This window comes from Amblyraja radiata, chromosome 31, assembly GCF_010909765.2.
Source record: "Amblyraja radiata isolate CabotCenter1 chromosome 31, sAmbRad1.1.pri, whole genome shotgun sequence".
Lineage (NCBI taxonomy): Eukaryota > Metazoa > Chordata > Chondrichthyes > Rajiformes > Rajidae > Amblyraja > Amblyraja radiata.
Genome location: NC_045986.1, coordinates 19,537,666 through 19,554,171, shown reverse-complemented (window position 1 = coordinate 19,554,171; position 16,506 = coordinate 19,537,666). Strand labels below are relative to the sequence as shown.

The following is a 16,506-nucleotide window of genomic DNA, read 5'->3' as shown; positions in this document are numbered from 1 at the left end:
GGAAGAGACTGACTTTGGTGCCTTCCCACACAGTGGGAAACTTTGATTCTGCTGTGTGGGGATGTTTTATGTTAAATTCTATAGAGTGTGTTCTTTATACCCTTTCTGGCTTAATCCCTCCCTTCACCACCTCCAGTTTAAATTCCAGTTGGAATATTTTGGAGGACCCAAGAACCAAGAACCAAGAACCAAGAACCTTGAAGCATCAAACTAAAGGAAATCGAAAACAAAATCAAGGAATGCAGGAAGCATTCAGCAGGTCTAATAGAATCAGTGAGGAGGGGAGAAATATGTTCAGGTCAAAGACCCTTCATCAGAAATGGAAACATGAGAAAACATCCCAGAAAACTTCCCAAAATGCCCCACCCTTCCCAGAATGGGGGGAGATAGCTGGTGGGTGGAGAGATGGAGGTCATTTCTGTAATAGGATGCGGACTAAAATTATCAGGGTAACAATTCTGGTACATCATGATAGTTGCATTGGAGTCATAGAGTCATAACAGCATGTATCATAGAAAATAGGCGCAGGAGTAGGCTATTCGGCCCTTCGAGCCAGCACTGCCATTCAATATGATCATGGCTGATCATCCACAATCAGTACTCCTTTCTTGCTTTCTCCCCATATCCCTTGATTCTGTTGGGCCTACGAGCTATATCTAACTCTCTCATGAATACATACATTGAATGAATAGGCTCCTCTACACTAATTCCACCTATCTGCATTTCGCCCATATCTCTCTAAACCTTTCCAATCCATGAACCTGTACAAATGTATTTGAAATGTTGCTGTGGTACCTGCCTCAGCTATCTCCTCTGGCATCTCGTTCCATATACCCATCACTGTGCGGAAAAGGTAGTCACTCAGGTTGCTATTAATTCTTTGCCCTCTCACTAAACCTATGTCCCTTGGTTCTTGATTCCCCTACTCTGGGTGAAAGTAAAAGAGGCAGCTTTTTTTCCTGTTTGTCAATTTCCAAATTAACTTATAAGTGGCTCTCTCATTCCCAATCGAAATTACTTTATAATCAATTCGACCCACATAAAACAAGTAACATTCTCATATTCATCCACCACATTTTATCCATTTTGCAATATGGAAACACGGCTTATCGCAAAACTACGTGTACTTTAAAAAGAGTGTGAAAAAAGGAAAAGAAACAAATTGAAACAAAAAATGTACAGACACATATCTGGAGAGGGAAAAAAAACAGAATGGTCACATAAAAATGTTAAATTAATATGTTAATATTGAGATTCCAATCTCTATTTCTGTCAGCCTGAGAGACCGTGTGGTCCTATCATATTCTCACAATTCTTTTATGAATCCTTGTGCCAATATACCAAGTTAATTTCAGCTCATTTCTGTTTAAGCCTAGAAATGAATTTAGTGCTTAGTGCTGGATATTTCACACCTGAAACTTCCCAAGCATTGTCTGGCTGTGAAAATCTGAGCAATCTAATCTTGTGAATATTTGAATCCATTATCATGATTTTTAAAGACACACTTTAATCTGTCTCCTGTTCCTGCCAACCAATTTTTTTTGATTGGTTTCCAGATTTAAATTTATATGCTTCCTGGGTTTTTATAATCTGTGAACATTTTGAATTGTAAAACATTTTGGGTTGTGGGGACTCTGTGGAGCATAAGTACATATTCTTTAAATTGCCCCACGATCATAAAACAGTCCCATGTGGAATCCCACGTAAATCTTAAAACAATCCCATGAAACTAAACAATAAACTAAACTGAACAAATGACTTGGCCTCCACAGCATCCCAGGATAGACAATTCCAGAGATGCTCCATCCTCTGCAAAAGTTTCCTGCGACCATTTTAATACCATTTATGGGCGGCCACGGTGGCGCAGCGGTAGAGTTGCTGCCTTATGCCCCTGTCCCACTTAGGAAACCTGAACGGAAACCTCTGGAGACTTTGCGCCCCACCCAAGGTTTCCGTGCGGTTCCCGGAGGTTTTTGTCAGTCTCCCTACCTGCTTCCACTACCTGCAACCTCCGGCAACCACCTGCAACCTCCGGGAACTGCACGGAAACCTTGGGTGGGGCGCAAAGTCTCCAGAGGTTTCCGTTCAGGTTTCCTAAGTGGGACAGGGCATAACAGTGCTTGCAGTGCCGGAGACCCAGATTCGATCCTGACTACGGGTGCTGTCTGTATGGAGTTTGTAAGTTCTCCCCGTGACCTGCGTGGGTTTTCTCCGAGATCTTCAGTTTCCTCCCACACTCCAAAGACGTACAGGTATGTAGGTTAATTGGCTTGGTGTATGTGTAAATTGTCCCTAGTGTGTGTAGGATAGTGTTAATGTGCGGGGATCACTGGTCGGTGCGGACTCGGTGGGCTAAGGGCCTGCTTCCGCGCTGTATCTCTAAACTAAATTAAGAATACATACTTCTATGTCTGAGTTTTTAAATGTTCTACCATACTATCTGCTTCCCCAGCTCATTATCAGTATTAATCTTATTGTACACATTAAGTAGCCTGAGAGTGTTTGCAGCATTTAAATTGCAATATAAGTGCAGGTTGTTAATGCGACCCACAAAACTGGAGCTGTGCATCAGTGGAAAGCTCATTGATCCGACAACATATGTGCTGCACAGTGTTTTGATTCTGTTTACTGTCACCATATTCATCTCCTTGATTCCCCACAGACAACTTACAAAGGAAAGTCCTCGTTTCAAACCTATGCAGACTACTTGAAATGGGAGAACTACCTCCAGGACCAGCTCCTACAGTTTTCCGAGCAATCATCCCTACGCCACGGATTTCAGACGTGTGAGCACTGGAAGCAGATTTTCATGGAAATAATAGGCAAGTCTCAAGGAATTCTGTGCTGATTCATGATCGAACCCGGGTCTCTGGCATTGAAAGGCAACAATTCTACCGCTGTGCCTTCCCTGTCCATATATCTTTTAAATGGTGTTATTGTACCTGCTTCATCGAAGTCCTCTGGCAACTCATTCCATATACCCACCACCCTCTGTTGTGTGAAAATAACTTTTCCTGTTCATCCCAGACTTTTTTCGTAATAACCTAAGACTTTAAAAATTTATGGTCACCAATTCTGAAAAATACTCCCATTGACATTCCTTCCACTTTCCCTACAATATTCCCAACTATTAAACTTAGCAATTCCCTTTTCTAGTGAAACTATGTACTGCCTCATGAAGCTTTCCTGGATACACTTTAAAAATACAGCGCAGAAACAGGCCCTTTGGCCCACCGAGTCCGTGCTGACCAGCGACCACTCCGTACACTAGCACTATCGTATACACTAAGGAAAATCTCCAATTTTACCAAAGCCAATTACTAAACCACTTAACACTAGCTCATTCAGTTATTCAGTATATGTCTATATTTGTGCACTATTTGAGATTGCAGTACAATCTTGCACCATCCTGCTGCTTTTTCATTCATCATTGTCTTTATTGCTGCATTTGGCATTAATATATACGATACGATACAATATGATACGATACAATAGAGCGTTATTTATCCCAGGAGGGAAATTGCTGCCAACAGTCATAAAACACAACAAAGTACATGAAACATGAAGTTAAAGTGATAAGTGGAAAGTCCAGGGATATGCAAAGATTGGGGGGGAGGGGGAGGGAGTCAGTCTACCCCATGACAAATGAGGAGGAGTTGTACAGTTTGATAGCCACATGGAAAAAGGATCTCCTGTGGCATTCTGTGCTGCATCTTGGTGGACCCAGTCTGTTGCTGAAGGTGCTACTCAGGTTGACCAGTGTGTCATGGAGAGGGTAAGCTGTATTGTCCAAGATGCTCTGCAGGTTAAGGAGAATCCTCCCGTCCAAGACCACCTCCAGTGTATCCACCTCCAGCCCCATATGTGGACTATTTGTATATGTGTATTTGTATATACACTATATGTATACTATTTACTCTATGAGTTTCAAATGAACAAGGAATTTAATTGCACCTTGGTGCAATTGACAATAAACAAATCTGAATGTGAGTCTAACTATGAGTTTCCCAACAGATATTTACAAAAGCTCAAAATTGAGAAGTAAGTTAAAGGTAGTAATTGAATTGTGGCATGTCGATGGTGTGGGTTGGGAATTTATATTAATACTGATTCAATATTCCATAATACTTTGCAATGGCTCAGAGAACTTTATGATGTCTCTTCTCCCTCTGCAGGTGTTCAGAGTGCACTGTACAGTTTGATGCTTTCTCTGATAATCTGTGTTGCAGCAGTTGCTATTTTCACCACGCACATCCTACTACTTTTACCAGTGCTCATGACCATTCTAGGTAAGAATAACAATATGTTTTTTGTGCTGTCCATTGATTGCAAAGTTGTTTGAAATTAGTAGATGAATTATCAGATTTATCTCTGGTTTAATTGGAGAGATGCTGCTGTATCTATGCATATATGTGCGTGTGTATGTGTGTGGGTGTGTGTATATATATTGTGTATATATATATGTGTGTGTGTGTGTGTGTGTGTGCATAGATATAGCAGGACATTTCTAATTAAACTAGCGATCAATATATATATATATATGTGTGTGCGTGTGTGAGTGTGTACGTGTGTGTATGTGTGTGTATATGTGTGTGTGTCTATATATTTTTTTGTGTGTGTGTGTTTTTGTGTGTGTGTGTGTGTGTGTGTGTGTGTGTGTGTGTACGTATACAAACACTTAACTTTTTCTTCATTTACTATATTGTTTACAGATTATTATGTTTACATATTCAGTTGTGCTGCTGCAAGTAAGAATTTCATTGTTCTATCTGGGACACATGACAATAACACACTCTCGACTCTTGACTACTGCTCAGTGTCTGTAAGACAGCGGCTAAATAACTTTACGCCGTGAGAAATGTTGATGTAGGATTGACTGTAATTAGCTGTGTCAATCTGTGCATTGAGACAGTCCAACATCTTTCCGCTTTCTTCAATATTTACAAATCAATGTTAGTTATCTTTTTAGATGGACTGGTCTATTATAGTTCACTTAGTTTTTGTCATTATTTAATGATGTGAATAGTACTAAATAACACATAATATATTCAAGAAGTTAAGATAACTTTTATCAAAATGTAGAAATTATTCAATTTACCAACTTGCATTGGAGTCCATTGGCTCTAAATGTTTAGGCCAGCCTTCCATCAGGGCTTTACTCTAGACCTTATTTACTGTAAGTCCATGTGGACAACATCAACAGCACTGCCCACTTTAATATGCTCACACACACACAGCACCTGAGATCAGGATTGAACCTGGGTCCCTGATACTGTGAAGCAGCAGCTCCGATGATCCTGTGAAGTACACCCACATGCTCATATGTTCAAATACTTCTTTAAAACATTCAATGTATTTTTAGACAGGATTGCCCACCAAAAATAGCCATGCAGGATGACACCGATCAATGCCTTTGCAAGTAGATATTAATACTGATGCCTGGAATTTTTTCCAGCAAATTTCCAAAATGTATGGAATTGGTGAGAGTGGAATAGTTTGCAAATGCAGATTTTGAAATAGATGCTGGTAGTCATCGGATATAAATGAAGATTTCCTAAATTCGGACATTTAGATGTATGCGAAAAATACTCAAAAGAATTTCCTTCCACACATAAATAACCAATGTTATCATTCTGGGAGTTTATTGCGGTCTCCTAATGAAGACCAACCCAGCTGTTGTTTGTGATTCGGTTTGTGACAGCAGAACACGAGCCAGTGAAATTGGAAGTGATGGATTTCCTCAGGTATAATTAATATTGATTGTCCACTAACAAACCATTTCTACTCTAGCAGCATTGCTAATGCTTGAAAGCGCACTGACTATCTGCCTAGATCATCTGCACAGAACCTTGGCAGAAAGAGTGCGCATCGCGAAGTGAAGAGGCAGGAATACCCCTACTGGAAGGGGAGATATGCCGAGAGTGGATGGCTGGCACACAGAAGGATAAATACAGTGCCTGCCACTCGTTGATTAACATATCTGAACTTCCCGTCTCAGATTCTGAGTAAATGCACAGATATAAACAAATTCAGGGAATCACATCAATGTCTCCAGAACCTCATATTTCGCTTGGGCAGCCTACAGCTATTGATTTCTCTAACTTCAAGGAACCCTTGCTTCCCTTCTCTGTCCGTCCCCCCACCGTCCTAGTTCTCCGACTGCTTTCACTATCCTCCTGATTAATGTTACTGTTTGTATGCCTTGTTGTCACCTTCCCCTCAGCCAACAATGAACCATTCGCCCTCTCCTTGATCACCATCTGCTTTGATCTGTCGTTTTCACACCTTACCCTTTCATATCTCTAGTTTCTCTCTCCCCTGACTCTCAGTCCGAAGAAGGGACTCGACCCGAAACGTCACCCATTCCTTCTATCCAGAGATGCTGCCTATCCCACTGAATTACTCTAGCATTTTGTGTCTATCTTCTGTGTAAAACAGCATCTGCAGTTCCTTCCTACCCATTAGTTTTGTCGCATCTATAGTTATCAGCTATTTCTTGATATCCCATGGAGTTAATTTCATCTCAAATATAGAAGGCTATGAGTTCTGGGGATTCTAGAGATTTGAGCACGTAATCTATGCTGATATTTCAATGCGATTGTAATTTTAGAGGTACTGTTTCAGAGGCAAGTCATTACCTATCACTTCTGGAAGTTGAACAGAACAGGCTGGTGTTCATCAATCAATCACAGAATGATAGAGAGTGATACAGTGTGGAAACAGGCCCTTTGGCCCAATTTGCCAACACCGACCAACATGTCCCAGCTACACTTACTTAGTCCCACCTGCCTGTCCATAGCCCTCCAAACTTGTCCTATCCATGTACCTGTATAACTGTTTCTTAAACATTGGGATAGTCCCAGCCTCAACTACCTCTTCTGGCAGCTTGCTTCACACACCCACCACCCTTTGTGTGAAAAAGTAATCAATATCATTTAAAAAATATAGGTTTGCCTGGTTATTTATCATGTCCATTTGTAAGACATTGATAAGCGCAAATTGGATCCTTGTTTACCAAAAATGCACCAGTGACTATAACTGCAGAAGTGATGATTCACTGGTTGCAAAGGCACTATATAAATGTCAGTAACATATTTCTTCATTCTGTGTCTATGTATATTTTGCTGTCCGATTCCATTGTTTTCCAGTTGTCCTTGGAGATGAGCAGGATTGCGTATTGTGTACAATGACGCTCACGCCTGTTATGTTTCACCAGGTGTGATATGCTTGATGGTTGCTCTCATGTACTGGTTAGGCTGGGAAATGGGAGCGGTGGAAGCCATCTCATTGTCCATCCTGATGGGCTCTTCTGTGGATTACTGTGTCCACCTCGTCGAGGGTTACCTGCTGGCTGGGGAAACCCTTTTGACAGCCGAGACCGATGTAAGTGGAAGCAACAAAATATGGAAGTGTCTTTTGATAATCGGCCTATCTTCTTAGCATCAAACTGTGTAACCTGTAACCTGGTGGAGATGTCATTTGTTCATAAGTTCAATAGTGCCCGGAACAGAATTGGGCCATTCGGCCCATCAAGACCACTGCCATTCAATTATTGCTGATTTATCTCTCCCTCCTAACTCCATTCTCCTGCTTTCTCCCCATAACCCCTGATACCCGCTCTATTCAAGAATCTCTGCCTTAAAAATATCCATTCACTTGGCCTCCACAGCATTTAGTGGCAATGAATTCTACAGATTCACCACCTCTGACTAAAGAAATTCCTCCTCATCCCCTCCCTGAAGGAACGTCTTTTAATTCTGAGCCTATGACCTCTGGTCCTGGACTCTCCCATTAGTGTAAACAGCCTCTCCACATCCACTATCCAGATCTTTCACTACTCGTTCTATTTATATGTGGTCAGAGATTGAGTGAAATGAAAATAGTATTAATGCTAATTAAAAAAGGTAAGCTGGAGAATTGCAGAGTTACGACATAAATAAATAAAAAAGAAAGCTGTAATTTTTATTCTGGCTATTTTTTTATATTAATCTCATTTGTGATGAAAGAACACAGGAAGGAGCATAATCAGAGGCAATAGAAATGGGGGCTAAGAACTAGTTAATAGAGGAAATTAAGTTAGGATTTCAAAAGGTTTTAGCCTATAGAATGAAATAAACGAGTCATTGAGTCATACAGCATGGAAACAAGCCCTTCAGCCCAACTTGAGCATGCCGACCAAGATGTCCCATCTACACTAGTCCCGTCTGCCTGTGTTTGGCTCATGTCCCTCTAAACCTTTCCTATCCATGTGCCTGTCCAAGTGTCCTTTAAATGTTGTTCTAGAACCTGCCTCCTCTGCCAGCATGTTCCATATACCCACCACCCTTTGTGTGAAAATATTGCCCCTCAGGTTCCAAATAAATCTTTCCCCTCCACCTTAGACTTAAAATGTCCTCTGTTTCTTTAGTTCCCTACTGTGGGTAAACAAATCTGTGCATCTATTCCCCTGATGTTACTTGTCTATTGGCGTACACAAGGTATTTGATATATTGTGCAAGCACTGTTGAGCTAAGAGAGATTCATGCAGGGATGTGTAAGAAGGAACTGCAGATGCTGGTTTAAACCGAAGATAGACACAAAAAGCTGGAGAAACTTAGGCAGTATCTCTGGAGAGAAGGAATGGGTGACATTTCGGGTCGAGACCCTTCCTCAGACTCATGCAGCGATGTGTTCAAACTAAGTGAGCAATACAGCTTCAGGTGAAGAGTTACTTCTGTGCAAATTGTTGTGAAACAAAGTAAATGAGAATATATATGTATTGGCGACATATAGAGAACATTTGGCTGCACTGATCAATGGCAATCCTGAACATCCGAGAGACATTTAAGGCAAGTCGCACACTTGGTTGAATAATCACATAATGTCATGGTAACCAGCTGTGCAGAGCAGCAGAAAACCCTGTGAGGGGCTGAGTATTTTTCAATTTGTTTTTTATCAATCAATGGTAAAATTATTTAGGCGCTGCAGCATAAATGCTGGTTAGAATGTTTATTATTTCACACCGCTTTTATTTATATCCTGCACCGAACTTTTGCGCTCAGTCCGCCAAGGCCTACTGGATCTCCCAGTTGCCAACCATTTCAATCAATCAATCAGATTTATTCATCACATACACAATTAAGTGCAGTGAAATGAACTTGCCAGGAGCGGTACAATAATAAAGAACACACAATACACAATAACAATTTAACACATACATCCACCACAGCATTCTTCACTGTGGTGGAAGGCACAAAGTATAGTCAGTCCTCCTCCATTTCCCCCCATGGTCGGGGCCATAACTACTCTTCCCATTCCCACACTGACAGCTGATATTGGTTTAATCTGAAGATGGACAAAAAATGCTTGAAGTCGCTCAGCGTATCAGGGAGCATCTCTGGGCAAAAGGAATGGGTGATGTTTTGGGTCAAAACCCTTCGTTTATCACTGCCAGCTGTTTGCCCTCCACAGCTTCCAACCTTATCGCTCCCCAGTCCTGCATGGCCCACTTTTATCATCTCCCCAGTCTGATGAAGCGTTCCGACCCAAAATGTCACCTGTTCCTTTTCTCCAGAGATAATGGAATGAAATGTGTTTTGTTTAGCAGAAAGGAAGATGAAACACATGACCGGAGCCAGAGCAAACACACAAAGAGGGAGAACCATACTTAGATGGCTTGAGTAGCAGGAGATGGATTACATTTACCTGTGAGAACAGGAGATGGGTCTGTGGACAAGATGAGCGGAATACCACCGAATGGGGAGATTAGAGGAAAAGTAGAGGAAAATGGGACATCATAATTAGGGCTGGGGTCAGAGGGAAAGATAGCAGATGAAAAAACATGAGATGGTGTCACCCAGAACAACAAAGCAATTAGGGGAAATGAATAGGATGATGGAAAACATTCCTTTTGTCCTCTCCACCCTTCTCACTTCCTACAACTGGAAATATATTTAATTTCTAACTTTTCCTAATTCATAACATCATAAATGACAGGAGTAGAATTAGGCCATTCGGCCCAACAAGTCAACTCCGCCATTCAACCATGGCTGATCTATCTCTCCCTCCTGGCCCCATTCGCCTGTCTTTTTCCCCATAACATCTGACACCATACTAATCAAGAATCTATCTATCTCTGCCTTAAATATAGCCACTGACTTTCCTTCTTAAAAGAACGTCCTTTAATACTGAGGCTAAGACCTCTAGTCCTAGACCTTCCCACTAGTGGAAACATCCTCTCCACATCCATTCATTATTCTGATCTTATGATCTTATAATCTTTTCCTAATTCTGATGAAAAGTAAATGACATGAAATATTAATTCAATTTCTCTGTCCACAGATGCTGCCTGAACTGTTGAGTGTTAGTTTTACCTTAGTTTAGAGATACAGTGTGGAAGCAGGCTCTTCGGCCCACCGAATCTGTGCTGACCAGCGATCCCCGCACACTTACACTATCCTTCACACACCAGGGACAATTTACAATTTAATCGAAGCCAATTAACCTACAAACCTGTACGTCTTTGGAGTGTGGGAGGAAACCGGATCTCCCGTGGAAAACCCACGCAGGTCACGGCCAGAACGTACAGGCAAGCACCCCTAGTCAGGTTCGATCCTGGTTCTCTGGCGCTGTGAGGCAGCAAATCTACCGCTGCGCCACCGTGCGTTCCCAGTTATTTCGGGGTTTTTTCCGATTTCCAGCATCGCCATTTCTCATGTATTTCAAGTCGTGGCTGAACCTATTTTTGCTGACGCTCTGCCTTGTTTAATTCACAGGATAAATGTAACATGGGGAAATGGAGGACTCTGGCCGCTGTAAGACACGTCGGTGTCGCCATCGTCTCCAGTGCCATCACCACTGTCATTGCGACAATCCCCCTTTTCTTTTGCATCATAATTCCATTTGCCAAGTTTGGGAAGATTGTCGCCCTGAATACCGCCATCTCCATTCTGTACACATTAACTGTTAACACGGCCCTGCTCAGCATTCTGGCTCCAAATGACTTCTATCGCTCGAGAAAGTCTTTCCTCAAGGCGATCGTAGGAGTAGTTGGCATTGGGAGCGGAGGGTTCTGTATCTGTCTCCTACTGATTAAATTGGGGTACAAAATCCCATTCCCCAATGTATCAGCACTGTAATTTATTTATACAGATAATATAAGAGACTTCAAAACAAATAGTGCTAAAAAAAAGGGAAATTCATCACAAAGCAAAAAAATAAATAAAGAGGGCCATTGCCATTTTCTTTTGTAAACCTTTTCCTTCCTTCATGGTTGATCATTGTTGACTCGCTGAGTCCACTAACAACGAGGTACCTGCAAGGGATGGAATGAGTGCAGTTTTCCTGCTGATTAGATGGACTCTGAACACGTTCCGATTTTTTCACCATTTGTAAGGGGAAAGTTTAATCAGTGGAATGAATGATCTTTCTCAATAGATTTTAGTTACCTTTTATGCCTATTGTATTTCTTGCATTTAACCATAAAGAAATCGCCTCTGAAAACTGAAAACTGTCAAATTAGCACGGGGAAAAGCCTCTTTATTTGCCTTTACCTGTTTTTTCTTCCGTCTGCAATGCTCCATCTTCCGGCTGAGTCAAGGTGAATTGGTTTCTTCCAAACTGTTGTCAATATCCATGGTTGGGCATTGGGAATACAAACCGGGACAGTGAATCCACCTGTGTAGGAAGGAACTGCAGATGGTGCCTTACACCGAAGATAGACGCAAAATGCTGGGGTAACTCAGCGGGACAGGTGTCATTCCTTCTATCCAGAGATGCTGCCTGTCCCGCTGAGTTACTCCAGCGTTTTGTATGTATTCACATCACTTCTATTCTTCTCTCTCCCTGAGAAGGAACCCACCTGAGAAGGGCTGAGATGGAGCACGGCAAATGAACAGGTTCTTTGACCCACCATGTCACAGGATAAGTTTTAGTTAAGATTATTTTTATTTGTTGTTATGTTTTTAACTGTGTAGCTTGAGACGTCCTCAGGTTCTTGCCACTGCCTCCCTTCTCCTCTGGTTCCATGGGTGCACTCTATCACCCAAGTGCTGTTCTTCACCCATGGGTGCTACATTGGTCTTAACACACATTGCCAACCAAGATCGTCTGAATGCTGGTTTTGGCCTATTTCTGGTCCAGTGAGCCAAGTAGTTAGCTTTTTCCATGGCCATCCAAAATAAGAATAGATGTCCAGACCTACATACAGCAGGATAGCACCAGAAACTTTTTATAGGTGACAGCTGGCAAACCAATGGTATCAATTCCTATTCATCCTTTTCAAGGGATGTTCAATAAGTTATAACAAGAAATGAAACTTGCATCGGTCACGGTCCTCTGGATGTTTCAAAGCACCTCACGCTCTTTTAATAATGGCAGCTGCTATAAAGTAAACAAACGTACAAGGTGGTTCCAGCAAATGGGCAACAAATGGGCTTTGTTAAAGTCTTGATCAGAGCAACAGTGAAACCCCCCAAACAGTGGAACATAATTTTTACAATTTCAAAATGAATGAGGCCTCGGTTTTGGGTCTTGTTTGGGGGGTAGCATCTCCGACAATGCATTTGCCTCCGTACGACACTGCGCTTTGAGCCAAGCCAATGTCCTCGCTTTTCAGTAAAGTGGTTTCTCAAATATGTTGTGTGGACCTACAAAAAATGTCAGATTGATCAGAATCATAGAGTTCTACAGCATAGAAACAGGTCTTTCGGTCCTCTGCATCTATGTTAACCATCATGCCTATCTATACTAATCCCGCTTACCTGCGTCTATTGTATATCCCACTACATCCTGCTCATTCAAGTGCCTGTTGAGATGCCCCATACATGTTGATACTGTTCCTGCCTCCATTAACTCCTCTGGCAGCTATTTTCCAGATACCAACTACTCTTTGTGTGACAAAATGTTACCCCTCAGATCCTCTTTAATCCTCCTCCCTCTCATCTTGATTCTGCTTCATTGCATGCTCATCCTTCGAAGGAAAATGTCACTTTCAAACCAAAGTTATTCCACGTGAAGAAAGGCAAAACCTTGGAGGAAGCCAGAGCTGGAGGAACCGAGAGATGACTGAAATGTTGCTGTTACCCGAGTCAGGATGACCTTCATCCATGATGATTGCCAGTATGACCAAACTTAGGTGCTTAAACTAGTTGGAACTAGAATGTAACAAAGGTGAAAATGTTGTATAATTAATATATTTCTTTACTACACCATGGTCCACTCGGTAGAGAAGACCTACACATTTTATGTCAAGGACTGTGGACATCCGTACACTTTGCATGTAACCCTGGCTATGACACCTGAGTGGCGATTGTTTGGCTCTTTCACTCCTCACATCTATTTTATTCTAAATAGAATCATGGAATTCAATAGCACAGTAACAGGCCCTTTGGCCCAGTTTGTCCATGGCAACAGTGATGTCTATCTGTGCTAATGCCGTTCGCCTTCATTAGGCCTGTATCTCTACACGTTTTATATCCAAGTACCTGTCCAAATGGATTTTAAACATTGCATCAACCTCTATCATCTCCTCTAACAACTCTTTCCAGATAAATACTACCCTATGTGTGAAAAACCTAGCCCTCAGATACCCTGTGAATTTCTCCCTTCTCGCTGTAAACCCTTCTGGGTCTAGACTGTGTTGCCTTGGGAAAAGGACTATGACTATTTATCCTGTCTCTGTATCGCATAAAATAGCAGATACAAAGTGCCATGTGCTGGCCCTAAACCACGTTTAAAAGGTTAAAAATACAGTTATGCTTAACAACATATTTTAATGAAAACAGGATGATGGCTGTCAGTTTGGAGAGGTATAAAAGTAAATAACAAGCTAAGGTTATTGGCAGTTTAATTAAGTTGTGACAAATAAATAAATGCAAACTGATTGATTTGCATAACAGTTATGAGAAAAGATAAGTTACAAGGTGTTGCTGAAACCATTTTGTGATGCTTGGTGACAAACAGTTCAGAGCTCAGCAGGAAGAATTGGACTCCATTTTATCAACTGGTTTTTCGCGTGTATGATCGGATATACTTTGGTGCTTTACAAGTTTCCCTCCACTGAAGTAATATCAGGAGTGGACTGAGTATGGCAACAGGTTCATTTCCCTCTGTGCCCCAGCACCTATTGTGCAGGGGAACCTTACCTCAACAATTGGTGAGAGGCACTGGGCTTGTGCTCGCTGGAATTTAGAAGGATGAGGGGATGGGACCTCATTGAAACTTACCGAATAGTGAAAGGCCTAGATAGAAGGGATGTGGACAGGATATTTCCTCTTGTGGAAGAGCAGGACCAGAGGTCATGTCCTCAGAATTAAAGGATGTTCCGTTAGGAAAGACATGAGGAGGAATTTCTTTAGTCAGAGGGTGGTGAATCTGAGGAATTCATTGCCACAGATGGTTGTGGAGGCCAAGTCAATGGATGTTTTTAAGGCAGAGATAGATAAATTCTTGATTAGTATGGGTATCAGGGGTTAGGGGGGAGAAAGCAGGAGAATGAGGTTAGAATGGAAAGATAGATCAGCCATGATTGAATGGCGGAGTAGACTTGATGGGCCGAATGGACTAATTCTTCTCCTATCACTTGTGAACTAATAAAATGTATAGAATCTGCCAGTTATTTGGACACATCTGCCTAAATATGTTGCTTATTGAAAGGCATTATTTCAATTCACCCTTCACTTCCTTAAAATTGCAGACCATTTGCAAGGAGTTACTCTAAGTCGACAAGGTGTTTTTTCCCCACCCATGCCTGGAGCAAGTAAAAGGTCAGGTGGAGAGGTATAGTAACAGTTTCCCCAATCTATACTCAATGACCAAAAGGATATCTACCCCAATGTATTTTGATATGACTATTTAACAAGGACCTGAAGGCAATCAGTTCCGAAATATTGATCTGTCCAGTACATGTACATTAATACCAACATCTAACAAAGTCTTGAAAATAGAAGTGGCACTAATTACTGCATAGTGATAGATTTAGTACTTTTTTTCCTTATTGTGTAAATTAAGTAATTTTGTAGAAAGAAATGATTTTTGAACAATGTTCCTTGTTTTAGGAACTGTTGTTGACTTATTTGACATTCAAATTGTTGTATTTACAGCTGCATTAACTCAAATCAAAATAAATTTCTATTGTCAATGAAAACCTTCCTCTGGGGCTTTTACTTTCTCTTTGTTTCCTGTTATTCCTCTTCCATCCATAGCTACGGCAACCTGGGTTCAGCCCTGACCTCGAGCACGATCTGTGTGGAGTTTGCACGTTGTCCCAGTGACCGTGTGGGTTTCAAGAGTCAAGAGAGTCAAGCGTGTTTTATTGTCATATGTCCCAGATAGAACAATGAAATTCTTACTAGCAGCAGCGCAGCAGAATACGTAAACATAGTACACTGTAAACGATATAATAACGAGTGAGGGAATGCTGGTGGACTGTGTGAATGTCTGCATGATTACCGCAGTTTCACATGAATATTTAACTTTACAAATTGCTACATAACAATTTACTGCCTTATGGACGACACTGCCGCAAAATCTTCACTTGCAAGCTCCTGTTGAAGTAAGCTTAAAAACACACCACAAAGATCGGGCAAGGCAGACAGTACATTATTTAAGAGCGTCAAATACAACGATCGCTGGGAACAGTCTCACTGGCTGACCACTGAAGAAAGATTTGTGTGATCTTTAGATACTGAACCCGTAACAGATTTCACAAAGAGACTTTAGAATTCCTTTGCTGTTAGATAAACCATACACTTCCCTGTGATAGACACAAAGTGCTGGAGTAACTCAGCAAGTCAGGCAGCATCTCTGGAGCCCTCCAGCAGAGGTATTCTAGCACTTTGTTACTCCAACACTTCAGTGCTCCTGAGATGCTGCCTGACCTTCCATAGTCATGGGTACAGAGAGGATGGAGCAAGGGACTGAGCACACAGCCTTGAGATGCCCCTAAGCTAATGGCCAGTGAGGAGGTAGTTGCCAATTCATACTAGTTGAGGTCTGCCGAGGAGGAAGTCAAGATCCAAGTTGGATCGAGACGACCTGAGATTCATTTCCCAAACTTTGAAGATAGGCTTGGATGGGATGATGTATTGAATGCTGTGCCATTTGGCCCTTCGAGCCAGCACTGCCATTCAATGTGATCATAGCTGATCATCCCCAATCAGTACCCCGTTCCTGCCTTCTCCCCATATCCACTGACTCCGCTATTTTTAAGAGCCCTATCTAGCTCTCTCTTGAAAGCATCCAGAGAACCGGCCTCCACCGCCCTCTGAGGCAGAGAATTCCACAGACTCACCACTCTGTGAGAAAAAATGTTTCCTCGTCTCTGTTCTAAATGGCTTACTCCTTATTCTTAATCTGTGGCCCCTGGTTCTGGTCTCCCCCAACATCGGGAACATGTTTCCTGCCTCTAGCGTGTCCAAGCCCTTAACAATCTTGTATGTTTCAATGTCACGCTGAGTTACTCCAGCTTTTTGTGTCTATCATAAGCTATTGATCTGTTGTATGGTAAGCCATTTGAAACTGGTCCAG

General features: G+C 41.8%; 1 protein-coding gene across 2 annotated transcripts in view; it reads left to right on the top strand.

The window, feature by feature from the left end:
* The window catches only part of disp3 (dispatched RND transporter family member 3), a 300,294-nt gene extending 289,143 nt beyond the window's left edge, over positions 1–11,151 (top strand). For both annotated transcript variants that reach the window (XM_033048014.1, XM_033048013.1), the window contains exons 19-22: positions 2,663–2,822; positions 4,176–4,289; positions 7,217–7,383; positions 10,755–11,151. In XM_033048014.1, the coding sequence (XP_032903905.1) occupies positions 2,663–2,822; positions 4,176–4,289; positions 7,217–7,383; positions 10,755–11,117 (804 nt within the window). In that variant the 3' untranslated portion in view covers positions 11,118–11,151. The remainder of the gene's footprint in view (positions 1–2,662; positions 2,823–4,175; positions 4,290–7,216; positions 7,384–10,754) is intronic.
* Positions 11,152–16,506: the final 5,355 nt, after the last annotated feature.